At 40.3% G+C, this 14,884-nt stretch overlaps 1 protein-coding gene across 1 annotated transcript in view; it reads right to left on the bottom strand.

The window, feature by feature from the left end:
- The window catches only part of ehd4 (EH-domain containing 4), a 60,593-nt gene that overhangs the window by 18,687 nt on the left and 27,022 nt on the right, over nt 1–14,884 (bottom strand). Inside the window, exons 2-3 of the mRNA XM_028821194.2 lie at nt 9,119–9,295; nt 1,510–1,607 (exon numbers count right to left, since the gene is read on the bottom strand). Coding sequence (XP_028677027.1) covers nt 1,510–1,607; nt 9,119–9,295 — 275 coding nt within the window. The remainder of the gene's footprint in view (nt 1–1,509; nt 1,608–9,118; nt 9,296–14,884) is intronic.

Below are 14,884 nucleotides of genomic sequence, written 5' to 3' on the forward strand. Positions count from 1 at the left end.
ATGTTTGTTGAGGAGACCCAAGAGAGGTGGAGATATGCTCCTGAGAGGATAGAAATGAAGGTCAGAAAGACCAAGACAGAACACGTGTGTAAATGAGAGGGAGATCAGTGGAATGGTGAGGAGGCAGGCAGTAGAGTTGGCAAAGGTGGATGAATTTAAATGCTTGGGATCAACAGTACAGAGTAATGGGGAGTGTGGAAGAGAGGTGAAGAAGAGAGTGCAGTCAGGATAGAGTGGGTGGAGAAGAGTGTCAGGAGTGATTTGTGACAGACTGGTACCAGCAAAAGTGAAAGGGAAGGTCTACAAGACAGTAGTGAGACCAGCTATATTATATGTGTTTGAGATGGTGGCGCTGACAAAAAATGGAGACAGAACTGGAGTTGGCAGAGTTAAAGATGTTAATATTTGTATTAGGTGTGACGAGGATGGAAAGGATTAGGAAGGAGTACATTAGATGGTCAGCTCAGGTTGGACGGTTTGGACACAAAGTCAGAGAGGTGAGATTGTGTTGGTTTGAACATGTGCAGAGGACAGATGCTGGGTATATATGGAGAAGGGTGCTAGGGATGGAGCTGCCAGGCAAGGGGAAGGCCTAAGAAGAGGTTAACAGATGTGGTGAGAGAGAGGACATGCAGGCAGTGCGTGGGACAGAGCAAGAAGCAAAAGAAAGGAGAATATGGAAAAAGATGATCCACTGTGGTGACCCCAAACAGGAGTAGCCAAAAGAAGAACGAATGGTTCTGGCACTCCCAGTGGTACCACATTGCGATTTCTAGTCATTTCAAGTATAAGCTTGCTTTGAACACTTGAACAGAAAGTCTATTAGAAAAAAGTTTTTTTGTTGTTTTTTTTCTGCTGTATTTATTATCAAAAAATTAACTGCACAATATGCAAAATAATATTTAAGAAGTATAGTCTTAGGTCAAAAAGTAACGATAAATTTAAAATTAAATAAAAAATTAAAAAACCTGCAATTCTGGTTTCTTTCATACATTCTTGTCTGATTGCTTCCATGCGTGCTAGTAGATGTGCATATTTGAGTATATGGGCACCTGTATACTTTAAGTGGAAAAGGTGGTTCTAAAATTTACATAAAGCTGAGGATTCATACAGGCCAATGTGCCATTCTGTAATGACGCACCATATGGTTCATATTGGTCTGTTCATATACACAACAGTGAGTGAATATAGGTTGACTGCATGCAAGTTCATCATGGGGCATTAATATAAACTTAGGCCGAATCATTTAGTCAGGAATATACTGTATCATCCTTTACCATTTTCCCCAGCACATACTGAAAGTTAAACACTCACTCCATTCTCCTGCATTCAATAGGGACGACTCCATGTATTTTTACTTTCTCATCAAGCTTCAAGAAGACCAAATGACAGAAGCAGACACTTCCCACCCCCCATTTGAATAGATATTCCTGATATCATAACTACATAACATACATCAGCTGGTCAAGAGAAGCCCTATCCTGCAATGTGAAATAAGCAAGAGCTCACCTCTGCTAATACGCTGCTTCTCCCCAGAGAGGATACCAGGCGTGTCAATCACACTGATGCTTTGGAGTACCTGGTTTGGCATCTGGGCACACATAAACCTGTAAGATAAGAGGAAAATATAAAGGTCAGCAGAAGAGGAAATTTAAAATGAAAGGTCTGAAAATTATGATGAACAAAAATGACCAGGAAACAGAAAAATACTTAACCTGTGTTGACAATTTAAAGAAAGAAAAAGAGGGCAATCGCATAATACAAGAATGAAATTAGGGAACATTTGAGGAATGGAGGGATAAAATTAAACAAGGAGCATGTATCACAAATAAACTCATGATATAGCACAAAGAATGACAAAGACAACAGACCATTAAACAGCCACAGAACTAGACTAATACCATAAAAATAGGGCTTCTCCGAACACTAGAAATATGGCCCACTTTCTGAGTAAAGTGAACTATTTTGAAAAACTAATTCTAACCCTGGACATGTTCAGTTAACTCTGCTCTTTGTCTATATAAAGCAATAGCTATACATTGTCGGACATAGCCCGGACACAGACAGACAGACTTCATTTTACACAATGCACACAGTCCAAATATGCACAACCCAGTGCTACAGCACCAATCACCCCAATAGTCCAGGCCAGTCCACAATACCTTCAAGCTGCCTCCTTCTCTCCTCTAATTCTCACTCTGAGACCTCGTCCTCTTCCACCCAACTCCAGCCTTGAATGAAGGGAGGCGGCCCCTTTTATAATCACCCGGATGTGCTCCAGGTGGTTCCTGGCAATCTTCCCCTGACACGCCCCTGTGTGGCGGAAGTGCCGGCTGTCTTTCCGGAAGCACTCCGGGTGTCTCAATTTCTTCTTCCCCCCAGCACTTCCTGGTGTGGCGGAAGTGCCGGGGTCCCAAATCCTCCAGGCATAAGGACAACCCCTGGCGGTGCAGAGGAGGCATAAGCCCTCCTTCTGTCCTTCTGGGCATCCCGGCTGGGTACCACCCCCAGCCACGTGCCACAACATGTCTAAAAGGATACTGCCAGGCCATTCACACCTCAGAAGAAAGGCAAAACAGTCATTGCAAGGCTGTATTTTCCTCTGATTCTCCTGTCCTAAATACAAGGAAATCAGGATATAATTTGTCCAGAAAGGTTCCCTTTCCTTTCTGTTGGTTTTCCTGTCTGAGGCAAAAATGGAACAACACTATCACTTTTTCAAGTAGCTCAACTATAATCACTTTTTGTTTGATCCAAAATCATAACAATAATCTCAAAAAGATTAAAGTCCAGCATTCTAGAAAACCTGTAATTGCTGGTTATCCTTTATAAACCAGTTACACACCTAGAATGTTTTATCACTACACTTTTGTAATCTGCACACATCACTTGCTATGGTCATTCACATTTGTGGACGGAACTCTTTGGAAATTTCCCCATAGGTCTGTACAGACAGTTTCATCAGTCACACCATTCAAATATCAGTTCAAACAATTTTTTCTCATGCACTGAAGGTCAAACCCCCTGCTTTTTCTCCTTAAATAAATGACTCTTTATTCTTGCCATACTGATATGGGCAATGCAGTGCTACCTAAATGTGAAGGATAGGGTAAAAATAATTTGAAAGTTTCAATAATGGCAATATTTTATCATGATATATTACCAATATTCTGATGAAAAGTACCTTTACTTTTCCATTTTTGTACCATGTTCAGGTATGCAAAACTCTAAGCAGTATTGAACTTTGTGGTTCACCATCTTTGGGGGGAAAGAAATCAATACATTTTACTAACTAGTATATGCATAACAAGACGAAGTCCAATCCTTTTTGTATCCCAAATATTAGTAAGTGAGTTGCTGTTTTCATTCCAACAGATAGAATACTACAAACACTTATACTGCTATAGACATTTCTATAACAAATGCTTTCAGCTTTTAGATTTGAGTTCCTTTTGGTTTTCACAATGTTGCAGTGAAGAAAGAGTTAAATATGAAACATGAGTGATTTATAATCCTAATACTGATGTCACTTTTTAAGTTATGTGTTCCACTTAAACAGAAATAAAAGAGAAAGTGAAAAAGACAGAAACCTAAGCTGGAACTGCTCCATATATTTCACACCCCTGAGTGTGTGTTATGTACTGGCACTGGATATTTGATGTCTTATTGCAGAAAATTCTGAGATCCATTTCTATTATCAAAAATATTAAGTGGGATGGTTAGAGTCAAGGTTTGGTGTAAAAGACTGACATTTTCCAATTATGCAATATGATTTCAAATTTCAATTCCGTCCAAAAAAAAAAAAAAAATTATAATACTATATTGCAAAACATAAAAGTGACAGTATTATTAAACTGTGATCAAAGTATTGGGATAATATGGTGTCATATTCTGATTTTGTACTATGCCATGTGATAGTACTTGTTGTGCAAGGTGCTTCATAACATAAAAATTGATTAGATGAATGAATTTAATTATTTTCCATGATACAGGGCTGAAAAAGCCAGTGAACAGACTGGCTATAAGCATAAGTAGCAAATGACAAAGAGTCAAAAAAGGAAAACAATAAGTGGGTATGTGTGTGGGTAAGAATAAACAATTTATTGTAGCTAATTTACTTTAACCATAATTAATTTTGACAAAACTCTTAACATTTACATTATTTGATTTATTAAATATACTTAGAAAATATGAGTCATACCAGTAAAAAAGTCTTTTGAACTGAATTAAAGGCAATTAAATGAAGAGTCAAGGCAACAGAGTACAGTTTGCTTTTACAAAACACTGGCTAAAATTAAATTTAAAAAATCTCCTCTGATCACCGCTATTTTGAAAAAGATTCACTATTTTTGAAAGAATGTGGTAAAATGCTGCAATGCAGTATTGCTTATCACAGCATATAGTTTACTAAGCAATGAAATCTTATCAATAATTTCTCTGAATAGTGCTACTACTGGGTTAGGAATTATTGTGTATTTGAAAATGTCTTAAACAGAAGCAAAAGTTTTATTCTAATAAGGTCTTAAAATGGGACCCAGAGAAGCAGCAGGCTGGTGGTATAATGCACAAAGCCTAGGCCCAGGTATAGTTTGGATAATAAGGATTGAAATCATGTTCAATTATAAGTTGAATTAGACACTATTTGGCACCCAATTGATGAGAAGTATATTTTATCAAGAGCTGATCACCTTTCTATATATCTAGTTCTAATTAAAAAGTCCCATTTTCAACACTTCTGAAGAAACTGGTAAAGTCTGGAGATACTACCTAGGTCTTCATTGTTGCCAGACAGTATAGGGTCCACTACAGGCAGTGAAAGATAGCAAAGACTAGCCGGTTTCTTGGATGAAAAGTAAAAGAAATGTTTTGTTGAAAGATTATTTTTGCAGTAGAGTTGTTAAAAATAATATGCAAAAATCCCTAAAAGTCCCCATACCAGGTGTTTTCCGAGTATTATACAATTTGTGGTTTAATAACAAGAGGATTATATTATTATCTTGTAAGATTACAAACTAGCATCTTAGACTTAAAATCTCTACTCTATTGCTTCCAAATTCTGAATAAGTGTTAAACCACTGGATTTCTGCAAATAAATGGTAAGAGGTTCAGTGAGGATGTTAAAAATAACTGGTAACAAGGGTCACCCCAGTCTAGTTTCAAGTGCAAAAATCAGAATTTATACTGTTTAGACCAGGGGTCTCCAACCTTTTTCCCCCCCACCGAGAGCTACTTTTACAAAATGAAAATTGCCAAGAGCTACTCGTGTTTTCTAACATTTATTCTCATAGCTTATTTCAACCCAAACAAACTGAATAAGCTTGTTTTGCTTGAACATTTACAAAATGTTGGTGTCCACAACTCACATTTTGCATTAAAACATCACAAAAAATATTTAGTTCACCTGCAAATGCCTTTTGTATGTCTATGCGCATTTTCCAGTGTATCTCATACTATTGAATTAAAACATGAATGCTGTCAAAACAAAACAATGCAATTACCAATACACAGATACTACTTATTCATTTGTCATTTTTTTACATGTCACTGTTTCACTTCACAAGAGTATTCACATGTCCAGTTGCATGTGTGATGTGTTGTTTAGTTAGTCAGATGGCTGGCACTGCGTGGAGTCAACAAGAGAGGTGTATGGTGGAGTGGAGCCACTGAGGTTCACTCTTATGGAGTCATTTAAATGTTAATTTGTCAGTCTTGTTCTGAACTTTGATTTCATGACATTCATGTCAGAAAAGGCAGATTCACAGAGGTATGTAGACCCAAAAAAAGCAGACATTATCAGAGCTGCTAGGTGAAGATTCTTATAGTTATCTGGCTCTACTAAGCTACAGAAATGCTGAGACTTTAACTGCACATCATTTTGAAGGTTTACTAATATATAATATATAAAATCCAATGTCTGTCCTCTTTTAACTACTTAACGATTTTAGATCGGGTTCTTTTCTATAATTTGCTTGAACATTCCAGTTGATTTTGTGACTTCTCTCATTTCGCTATGTATCCTAGCTCGCTTGCAGTACCGATTTATTTGTGCAAATCCAGGAAACACACAGCGGGCCTAGGGGCTCTCCTCACTCACTCGCCAGCTTCGGGGTGTGTTCCTTAACTTCGCTTAGCTAGCGAACAAGAGAACAACTGAATTCAACTTTTGTTTGATATTTAAAATAAAGTGTTATTTAGGTCTCAATGAGTTTGAGTCCGGATATTCTCTTAAGTGTATGCCACATTGAAAAGATAGACTGAAATTCAGATTGTGGATCGTGATATTGTGTTAAAAGGATCGCGATATGGCTTTTTGGAAAGATCGCCCACCCCTAATTTGGCTAATCAAGTTTTCAAATTTATGTAGGATTCATTAACCCTTTGGCAAGCTACTTGGAAAGGGGTTGGGAGATACCGGTAGCTCACGAGCGACGTGTTGGAGATCCCTGGTTTAGACAAACTGGAATTTCTATAATAAAAATTATTTAATCCATTCACATATATTTAGTTCAAATCCAAAATTAAATATAACCCCATTCAACTATATTAAAAGATTTTTATACATCCAGAGATGGCAAAAAAAATCAGGGAGCTCTGTTGCTACAGGAGTACATATTATGTTAAAGGTGCCCCACAGATTGGATAGTGATGAATAATTCTTTACATTTATCGAATGCTGTTCTCACTACTCAAAGAGCTCTCCATGGAGGAGGACCCGGTACACAAACCCATGATCTCCTTACTGCAAGGCAGCAGCGATACTACTGCGCCACATGCATGAATTATAATCCTTTGTGGATTGTAAACCAAATACTGTTCGACCAAGTGAAATCATAGGTTTATAGGTCATTTTTGTCATGTGCATAGAGTATAGTGAAATTCTTATACTATATTAGTAAACACTCTTCCTAATCTATCAGTAGAGTGTTTGGCCTAAATTGTAATGTTATTTAATAAAGAAATTGACCTGGAGTATACACACCCTAAAATTTATTATTTTGTTCTTAGAAAAAGCTGTAACTGACACATGGCACAGCGTTTCTGGTAAAAGGTTGTTTTTCTCGCTTCCATGTGCAGTATGGGAGAAACGTTCTACTGGATAACATCTGGATCTGCAGCTTCCCATATTTTAGGAGTACTATATTTCAGTGAGCTTTAAAGGTCTATCCAGCTACTCTATACATTCTCTTAAAGCTACGATATTTTATTTTTTTCAAAAAGTAAGAAAAAAAAACAAAAACACTCCTAGTCAGGGTTTTGCTTTCACTGAACTCTAACATATTCAATATTTTATAATATTCCTTAGAGAAAAGCCAAGCAAAATGACACCTTTTATTGGCTAACTAGAAAGATTACAATATGCAAGCTTTTACAATATAAAAGGTGTCATTTTGCTTGGCTTTTCTCTACATTCATAATGGCTAACACGGTACAACACCCTAGTACTACATAATATTCCTTAGAAATGATGCTTATTTCTCTGTATTCATTTGAGTTTTCATTAGTTTGCACTAGCGATTTCTGTGATAGTATTTGAGCTTCCTTCATATGTATTTGTAATACTAACATCTTATTAAGTCTGTTAGCCATGTTTTTAATTAGAATGACATGCTTATTGAGCAATCCCAATGTTTTTTGTACAGCTCAGTGGTGGGTAATTTGTGATTGTCGTCATTGATTCTAGAGATATTACTTAAATCATTTGTCCTAGTTTGCAATATATTTTAGTAAAGAAATAAGATTAATTGTGCCCTCTGGTATGTTACAAGTGGTTCCCAGAGAATTTAGCAGATATATCTAAATATACATTGTTTTTTTTTTTTGTTTTTGTTTTTTTTTTTTAATATGAACCTGTGTGAAGATTTACTTAATCAAATCCTCACCTGCTAGTGAAAATGAGCAAAGTTGACAACTGCAGGTTAGGTTTGCAGTATTCTACAATTTTTATATATTAAAGATTGAGTTATGCTAAAAAGTTAGACATGTATTAAAATAGAAGAAGAGGAATTCTGACTCGAAGCAATACTTTACCTGGCTTTTGAGATAACTTCTGATTCTCAGAGTTGATGTATTACAGTAGTGGGAAAATGCAATGAAACAAAATAAATCATAGACAATATACTGTATACACTTGACTGGGATGAAAATTAATTTATACTTTATGAATAAACAACAAGGGAAAAGGAGAAGCCAACTAGAGAAGGAGAAAATACTGAAATATAGAATTATATACATACTGTACATGGAATCTGAAAAATTAAAATAGCATGGAGGAAGGTTTCTGGGTATTATCAGTTTTAGAAAAATTTAGATTTTCTGCTTTTGCAGAAAAAAACATTGGATGGGAAATGTCCTCTTAGTAACAAATTAATTCCTGTTCCAGGTAATTCTTGGAATAATGCATGTGAATGGAGAGATTACTGGTTTACTTTGTCAGAGATTCACAGATTGATCTGGCGCATCAAACTGGGTGTAAGACCCTCTCACATGTATGTTTATACTCAAGAGAAAAACAGGCTAGGTCAGAAAATCTAGCCATACTGGTAAGGCAAGGAAATGCACTGGACATGTCTGTAATTGTGACATTTCAATAGCACCCTCCAAAAAGATATTACATCAAGCTGGCCTACATGACAGGTATAATGTGAGCTCACTAACGCAAGAATACAGCATTAGATAAGTTATACAAAAAAGGGATATCATTGATCCTGCTGGCAAAATTTTTTGAGCGGAAGGCCAGCTCTTTAACAATAATGCCACTATAATTTGCGGCTGGTGTTGAAGGGTTAAACTAAAGAAGTCACTAGTGCATGCTGCCCTTGGCAACTAAATCAGAAAAAAAAAAAAACAACCAGACATACTACCCTAAGGTTTCATACTCCAATAAAGGCTCTTCAAAATGAAGTCCTTGAGGGACTGCTGTTTCTGGCAGAAGACAAAGCAGAGGATAGCGGATATCAGATAAAAAGCTAACAACCCTATTGCATCTACCAGTTCAGAGCAACACAGCCTGGTTGCCAAACAGAAACAAGAGACGAGACATGCAGTTTAGCAGATTGAATCATGTACTTTCTGAACAACATCAAGAAATAAACAAATCTAAATAGGCAGTAAGACCAACCTGTTCAGAAAGGCGTTGCCAAAAGAATTCAGCTTCCGGAAAGGCTTTTTAGGATCGACCACCAGAGCATTGCCAGGAATGACTCCCTCCTTTTCGCCATACATCACTGCAATAAAAGAATCTGTTGTTGGCTCAGGACCAATCCTCATGCCAGGGAAATCTTGTTCCAGAAGGTACCTGCAATCAAGCAAACACAGGCAAGAGAGTCAAATCTTTAGTGAAATATGGAAGATCCAGTCCAGCTAGAGGTGTCTCTATGTGCTATGTACTTCATCCAATGCTCATATTATCCTTGGCTCCTTTTAGCACTATAATGGAAATAACATTAAATGTGAATGCAGTGTGCAACACAAAAACAATAATTACAAAAATATTAAAATGAATCCCTTTTATTCTTCTAACTTCAACTGTGAAAATATTATTATATTGTGAAGGTCAGCTCAAATGGTTAGTTTTCCCCCAAACCTGGAGAAAACATTTATAGGAATAAGGATGGAAGTCAGTGGGTGCCAGTGTCCAGTTTCTGTTATGGATGAAAAGCTTCTGTATTAGTGAGAAACTACAGAATAATCAGATCAGAGTTTCAAATGTATAAAACAACCCCAGAATAAGTGCATAAAGACTGCACTGTACGTCAACGTGGACAGCTCCAACAGAAAGGTTTGCAGTTTGCAATGTCCTTATTTTACTACTTTGTAGTCAGAAACCATCTGTTAAAATCATGCCTGCCTGACATTGGTTCAACAGGCATTATTCAATATGTTCATGTTATATTCACTGGAGAACTGGACATAGCTGGCTTCTGCCTTGTACTAAATTCTGGCAACATTCAAAAACCCGATAAAGCTGGTTGTGCAATGATGTACCACATACTGTCAAGAGATCCAGAAAGTGCAAGGATCTTGTCATAATAACTGGCTTTAGATGCTCCATTTAGGCGGACATTCTGATATTGTGGACAGGGCACTGGATTTTAAACCTCAAGGTCGTCAGTTCAAATCCTGCCTTTGACCTATTGAGTGAATAATTCTAACTTATCCTGATTTTCACATTACAATGGGAAAAGTCAATTGCAAATATACACTGTATTCCAGCTTAAGGAATTGCACTGGACACCTTACATTCATCAACATATTCTGACAGATCAGGCAACTGGTATCTATGTGGAGCTGCCATGTAGTCATGCCAACCATTTGCTATAAAATGTGCGACTTGAGCCTTTCTACCTAATAGGCAGTTTCTCCACTGGCTCCTTCTGTTTGATTATTTTTTCCAGTCATCAATCTTATGAAAGTAATCAGCAATGTTGGATGTATTTTTCAGCTCACAAGTGTCTACTTACAGTTTAATTAACTAACTTACTTCACCTTTACTGGCTAATTGTTTTCAAATCTCTTTACAAAATTGCCAATTACCATTCAGATGGGACACATGTGCAAACAATACTGTACAGTACAGAAGAATATATATTAAGTGTTTTTTGCTCTGGTGTGTACACTTACTGTCAAGCAGCTACTTTAAAGAACTTGGCAGTTAGTGAGGAATGTAGTATCTAATACAAGTCATAAACACATGGCTATAGTCATCGATGAGGCCTAGGTTAAAAAAAAAAAAAAAAAAAATTGGTAATTACTATCAAGTACATACAGAAATCTAAATTAACATTGTAGTCATAAAATAAAACATAACTCATGTTGGGCCTACTGTGTAAATAAATGACCTACCAGCCACAAAATCCTTGTGGATTGGACAAAGCAAACATATCAATTTAATGCAGTTGTGCTACATCATGCACTGTTGTTGAAAACAAGAGCATGCAAACACAGCAGGAAGAAACAATTCTGCATGGCTGTATTTAAAATAGCAGCAGCAGTCCCAAGAGAGCATGATGGTAGACTATTGAAAAAATACTCCTCTTTCATGAAAACAGGGAGATTTTAGTACACAATATCGAGTCATTTTCAAAATGTCATAACTGCAGGTAATGTGTCCTATTTGCTAAAATCTTTCAACAGCATAACAGGTGGAATAAACCACATAATAATGATAATAATAATGTTTTATTTATGTAGTGCCTTTCATACACTCAAGGACACTTTACAATTCAATAAACACATTAATAAGAGAGTAGAAATTACATAGAAGAAAATGAATAAATACATTGACACTTTACTGCATGTGAATGGTATCTATGAGGTCAGAAAATTGGTGGGCGCTTTAGAAATTGAAAAGATGACGTAAAGGGTGTATACCAAATATAAAGAAAACAAAAACCTTTCTGGATCCCTAGTATAATGTAGCCCTGTAATCCACATACTGCTGGTGCAGGAAAACCTGCATTTGAGGAAGGATTGAATCACAGTGAGGTTCATTCCCCTTTAACCAGAATTCAGAGAAACTTTCTGAAATTCTTACATTAACTTCTTGGCAGAATGTGGCTATATCTTTGAAATAAAAATCACGATGAGAGTGGAGAGGGGATTCTACTTTATTACCTATTCTCAATAAAACCACATTGTACCTATGAAGCTGTCACAGATGACAGATCAGCAGTAGAGAATAAAAACAACTGGTTATCAGTGTAGAGTCTCCAGCCCCTCTCAAGGGAACTGGTTCCAGAGTCCACACTGTGCATCGAGGTGAGCCTCACTATATCTAGCCAGAACCACTCAACCTCGCGCACTAGCTCAGACTCCTTCTCCTTCAGAGAGGTGACACTCCACATTCCAAGAGCCAGCTTCTGTAGCCGAGAATCGGACTGTCAAGGTCCCCCGCCTTTGGCCACCACCCGACTCACACAGCACCCGACCTCCTTAGCCCCTCCTACAGGGGGTGAGCCCATGGGAAGGGGGACCCATGTTGCCTCTTCGGGCTGTGCCCGGCCAAGCCCCATGGGTGCAGGCCCGGCCACCAGGCACTCACCATCGAGTCCGACCTCCAGGTCTGGTTCTATTCAATAAGGGCGCGCACAAAAAGGCGAGCTTCAAAAGGGCGACCTCAATTGGGCGCAGCGAATAAAGGCAAACGCAACAAAATTATTACAGAAAATTTATTAGATAAAGGCAATGATTGAACGTATAAAAAGGCGAAAGCAAGAATATTAAAACATGCATGAACTTCAAAAAATTAAAGCTCTCTATATTTCGTTGTTTTCTGCTCTAACTCATTGTTGTGTTACACTTGAAGCTGTAGATTATGTGCAATGCCACGTAGATATTTTATTATTATCTATTATTATCGCCCTTTTGAAGCTCACTGTTACGCGCGCCTTTATTCGCCGCGCCCAATTGAGGTCGCCCTTTTGAAGCTCGCCTTTTTGTGCGCGCCCTTATTGAAGGATACCCCAGGTCTGGCTCCAGAGGGGGACCCCGGTGACCTGCATCTGGGTGAGGGAAAATGCCATCCAATGTTTGTATGCATCATAGGAGGTTTTCTGAACCACTCTTTGTCATGTCCCTCACCTAAGACCAGTTTGCCTTGGGTGACCCTACCAGGGACATAAAGCCCCTGACAACAGAGCTCCTAGGATCATTGGGACACGCAAACCCCTCCACCACAATAAAGTGGTGGCTCGAGGAGGGTGTGGTGTTTTGTTATTGGACTTCTGTACTCGCCACGGATTTTCCATAATGAGCACCATGTTCAGGCATAGGGGTGTTCATATGTGCACCTGGCACCAGGACACCCTAGGCCTCAGTTCGATGATCGACTGATTCAATGAGTGAAGAGAGGGGAGGAGCTGTCAACTGATCACCACCTGGTGGTGAGCTGGCTTCAATGTGGGGAAGCATGCTGGTCAGGTCTGGTAGGCCCAAATGCATTGTGAGGGTCTGCTGGGAACGTCTGGCAGAGTCCTCTGTCAGAAGTAGCTTCAACTCCTACCTACGGTAGAACTTCGACCACGTCCCGAGGGAGGTGGGGAACATTGAGTCTGAATGGGCCATGTTCCGTGCCTCTATTGTTGACGCGGCTGACAGGAGCTGTGGCCGTAAGGTGGTTGGCGCATGTTGTGGCGGCAATCCCCGAACCCGTTGGTTGACACCGGCAGCGAGGGATGCCGTCAAGCTGAAGGAGTCCTACACAACCCTTTTGTCCTGTGGGACTCCAGAGGCGGCTAACAGGTACCGGGAGGCCAAGCAGATTGCGGCTGAGGCAAAAACTTGGGCGTGGGAGGAGTTTGAGGAGGCCATGGAGAACGACTTTCGGGCAGCTTCGAGGAGATTCTGGTCCACCATCCGGTGTCTCAGGAGGGGGAAGCAGTGCAGTGTCAACACTGTATATGTTAGGGATGGTGCGCTGCTGACCTCGACTCAGAGGTGGGCTCTCCCATCTCTGGGACTGAGGTCACCGAGGTGGTCAAAAAACTCCTTGGTGGCAGGGCCCCAGGGGTGGACGAGATACGCCCGGAGTTCCTCAAGGCTCTGGATTTCGTAGGACTGTCTTGGTTGACACGCCTCTGCAACATCGCATGGACATCGGGGACAGTGCCTCTGGATTGGCAGACCGGGGTAGTGGTCCCCTCTCTTTAAGAAGTGGGACCGGAGGGTATATTCCAACTACAGAGGGATCACACTCCTCAGCCTCCCTGGAAAAGTCTATTCGGGGGTCCTGGAGAGGAAGGTCTGTCAGATAGTCGAACCTCGGATTCAGGAGGAACAGTGTGGTTTTCGTACTAGTCGCGGAACAGTGGACCAGCTCTACACCCTTAGCAGAGTCCTGGAGGGTGCATGGGAATTTGCCCAACCAGTCTACATGTGTTTTGTGGACTTGGAAAAAGCGTTCAACCGTATCCCTCGGGGAATCCTGTGGGGGGTGCTCCAGGAGTATGGGGTACCGGACCCCCTGATAAGGGCTGTTTGGTCCTTGTACAACCAGTGTCAGAGCTCGGTCCGCATTGCCGGCATTAAGTCGAACCTGTTTCCGGTGAAAGTTGGACTCCGCCAGGGCTGCCCTTTGTCACCAATTCTGTTCATAACTTTTATGGACAGAATTTCTAGGCACAGCCAGGGCGTTGAGGGGGTCTGGTTTGGTGGGCTCAGGTTTGGGTCACTGCTTTTTGCAGATGATGTTGTTCTGTTTGCTTCATCAGGCCATGATCTTCAGCTCTCTCTGGATCGGTTCGCAGCCGAGTGTGAAGTGGCTGGGATGGGAATCAGCACCTCCAAATCCGAGACCATGGTTCTCAGCCGGAAAAGGGTGGAGTGCCCTCTCAGGATTGGGAGCGAGATCCTGCCCCAAGTGGAGGAGTTCAAGTATCTCAGGGCCTTGTTCACGAGAGAGGGAAGAATAGAGTGGGAGATCGATAGGCGGTTCCGTGCAGCGTCCGCAGTGATGCAGGCTCTGCATCGGTCTGTCATGGTGAAAAAGGAGCTGAGCCGCAAGGCAAAGCTCTCAATTTACCAGTCGATCTACGTTCCTACCCTCACCTATGGTCATGAGTTATGGGTAGTGACCGAAAGAACGAGATCGCGAAAACAAGTGGCTGAAATGAGTTTCCTCTGCTGGGTGTCTGGGCTTTCCCTTAAAGATGGGGTGAGAAGCTCGGCCATCCGGGAGGAGCTCAGAGTAGAGCCACTGCTACTCCACATCGAGAGGAGTCAGATGAGGTGGCTCGGGCATCTGATCAGGATGCCTCCTGGAAGCCTCCCTGGTGCGGTGTTCCGGGCACGTCTAACCGGGAGGAGGCTGCGGGGAAGACCCAGGACACGCTGGAGGGACTATGTCTCTCGGCTGGCCTAAGAACGCCTCAGAATTCCCCTGGAAGAG

Source organism: Erpetoichthys calabaricus, chromosome 16 (assembly GCF_900747795.2).
Source record: "Erpetoichthys calabaricus chromosome 16, fErpCal1.3, whole genome shotgun sequence".
In the NCBI taxonomy this organism is placed as follows: domain Eukaryota; kingdom Metazoa; phylum Chordata; class Cladistia; order Polypteriformes; family Polypteridae; genus Erpetoichthys; species Erpetoichthys calabaricus.